This window comes from Alosa alosa, chromosome 19 (genome assembly GCF_017589495.1).
Source record: "Alosa alosa isolate M-15738 ecotype Scorff River chromosome 19, AALO_Geno_1.1, whole genome shotgun sequence".
NCBI lineage: Eukaryota > Metazoa > Chordata > Actinopteri > Clupeiformes > Clupeidae > Alosa > Alosa alosa.
The window spans coordinates 1,061,288-1,063,787 of record NC_063207.1 but is presented as its reverse complement, the minus strand read 5'-3'; the positions used below and the strand labels follow the sequence as shown (position 1 = coordinate 1,063,787).

The window sequence follows — 2,500 nt, the reverse complement described above, 5'->3', positions numbered from 1 at the left end:
GCCTCACCTGACTGAGCTGTGATTGGTGGGTGCCTCACCTGACTGAGCTGTGATAGGGCGGTTCGGTACTCAGTGATGAGGTGCTCCAGCTGAGTGTTAAGGTATTTCTCTCGGCTGGTCACTTTCTCCAGAGTCTTACTGATGTCCTCCTGCAGCTTATCCAGATAACTCTACACACACACACACATACCATATTATACATACACACATACACAGACCACATTATACATACACTTGAAAACTCTCCCTCTCCTGCCAACACTCTGTAAAGCATGGACTCTCTGTAAACGCTGTCAATCAAAAAGACTCCTCCAATCATCACACAGGCTCGGCGTCCGGACCACCCCACTGCCCCATTCAAACCCAGAGATGCCGGGCTTCCCTGGGAATGACGATTTTGGAGCGTTTGTGAATTCTGAAGTGCAATAAAACAACAGACGCTAATTAGATTGATTACAAAGAGTATACAGAGGGTGTGTTCGAAACGGGTAAAATCTAACTGGGGAGCAAGGCAGCAAGTGCGGTTCGAAACCGAAAAAAACTAATTCTGCTGCCTTTTAAGATATCTTAGAATTCCCAAATAACGGTCGTTTTTGAAGGCAGCATCGATGCACACTTCATGCTGCCTCCTACCTATAATCCCTTCGCGGCAGCGTCTGAAACAGCTGTGAAAGGTAAACAAACATGGCGGATGACATCGGTAATGGCTGCTGAATCTGTTTAAAAATGTCATTTGTGTGATCTTATTTTGCTTAGATTTGCAGATTACAGTTTAGAAATAAACAATTTACTATCTGATTATGCCATTGTTGTAACCATTAATGGCGTCTGGTCTGATATATCTGCCGGCCGTTAAAACTAATTTATACCGTTAGCCTGCTAGCTTACGTAAAGCTAATTTAGTTTACCGTCAGGCCTTTGCTAACGTCATACCGTGAGTGTTAACCAAAGATTCTAGAGTGCTACAGCTCATTTTTAAAAGATGCATTTAATCCAAAGTCATGTCTAGTGAGACAGCTCTCTATGTAGGGAAGGAGGCAGTAGGCAGCTGTCTCCCCGTTTGGAACACACCCAGAGTGTAGCGCTGTAGCATGTTCATGCCCCCAGAGTGTAGCGCTGTAGCATGTTCATGCCCCCAGAGTGTAGCGCTGTAGTATGTTCATGCCCCCAGAGTGTAGCGCTGCAGCTGCCTGGCAGCTTTAGCTGTTGGCTGTAGCAACTCAAGCCAGGTGGGAAAAAACCGATCCGATTGTCTTCATCTTTTTTCATACCGACAGTTCTCGGTGACCACGAGAAACAGAGAGATCTATGTGAAAACTCACCGGAATCCCCCTTTAATTGTTATTCTATTGCTAAATTCACACACACAGTCTCTCTCTCTCTCTCTCTCTCTCTCTCTCTCTCTCTCTCTCTCACACACACACACACACACACACACACAGTCCTCACCTTCGCCTCCTTCAGTGAGCTCTTGATGCCATCTTGGTGTTGGTGCATTTGGTCTACATGTATCCTCCAGTCCTGGGAACACACACACACATTTACACCTACATACACACAAACTGGAAATGTGTGTGTGTGTGTGTGTGTGAGAGAGAGGCCTACATGTGCATGTGTGCTCCTCAGAGTGCATGTTTTTATGTCAGTAAAACGCTTTGCTAATGAAGTACAGATTGCCACAGGAGGTGGCATCTGTTTGTATCTTTGTTTGCTTGAACATCACGTCTTTCTGATTTGCTGAATGCATTAGTTGAGAAAGTGATTTTAATGAATCTCTCTGCCCTAATGTGTGTGTGTATATGTGTGAGTGTGTGTCAGTGTGTGTCAGTGTGTGTGTGTGTGTGTGTGTGTGTGTGTGTGTCTGTGTATGTGTGTCTGTGTGAGTGTGAGTGTGTGTGTGTGTCTGTGAGTGTGAGTGTGAGTGTGAGTGTGTGTGTGTGTGTGTGTGTGTGTGAGTGTGAGCGTGAGTGTGAGTGTGTATGTGTGTGTGTGTGAGTGTGTGTGTGTGTGTGTACCTTGTTGTCGGTGCGTATGGTGACCTGTGTGTGTGTGTGTGTATGTGTGTGTGTGTACCTTGTTGTCGGTGCGTATGGTGACCTGTGTGTGTGTGTGTGTGTGAGTGTGTCAGTGTGTGTGTGTGTGTGTGTGTGTGTGTGTACCTTGTTGTCGGTGCGTATGGTGACCTGTGTGTCTGTGTGTCTGTGTCTGTGTGTGTGTGTGTGTGTGTGTACCTTGTTGTCAAGTCAGTCAAGTCAAGTCAAGTTTATTTATATAGCACATTTCATACACAGAGGTCATTCAATGTGCTTTACATAAACAAAACCAAACGATAATAACAAATAAAAGCATCAAAGGGCAATATAGTCAAAGAATAGTTAAAAGGTAAAGATCATAATAAAAAGAAAACATAAAACACAAGGTAAAATCATTTAAAAATAAAAAGAATAATTAGTAAAAGCAAAAACAAAGGCAAAAAGTAGTAAAAAAGTAATAAAGACAA

General features: G+C 43.8%; 1 protein-coding gene across 1 annotated transcript in view; it reads right to left on the bottom strand.

Moving 5' to 3' along the window:
- The window catches only part of ift57 (intraflagellar transport 57 homolog (Chlamydomonas)), a 16,699-nt gene that overhangs the window by 4,278 nt on the left and 9,921 nt on the right, over nucleotides 1–2,500 (bottom strand). The window contains exons 7-8 of the mRNA XM_048228738.1: nucleotides 1,450–1,521; nucleotides 39–170 (exon numbers count right to left, since the gene is read on the bottom strand). Coding sequence (XP_048084695.1) covers nucleotides 39–170; nucleotides 1,450–1,521 — 204 coding nt within the window. The remainder of the gene's footprint in view (nucleotides 1–38; nucleotides 171–1,449; nucleotides 1,522–2,500) is intronic.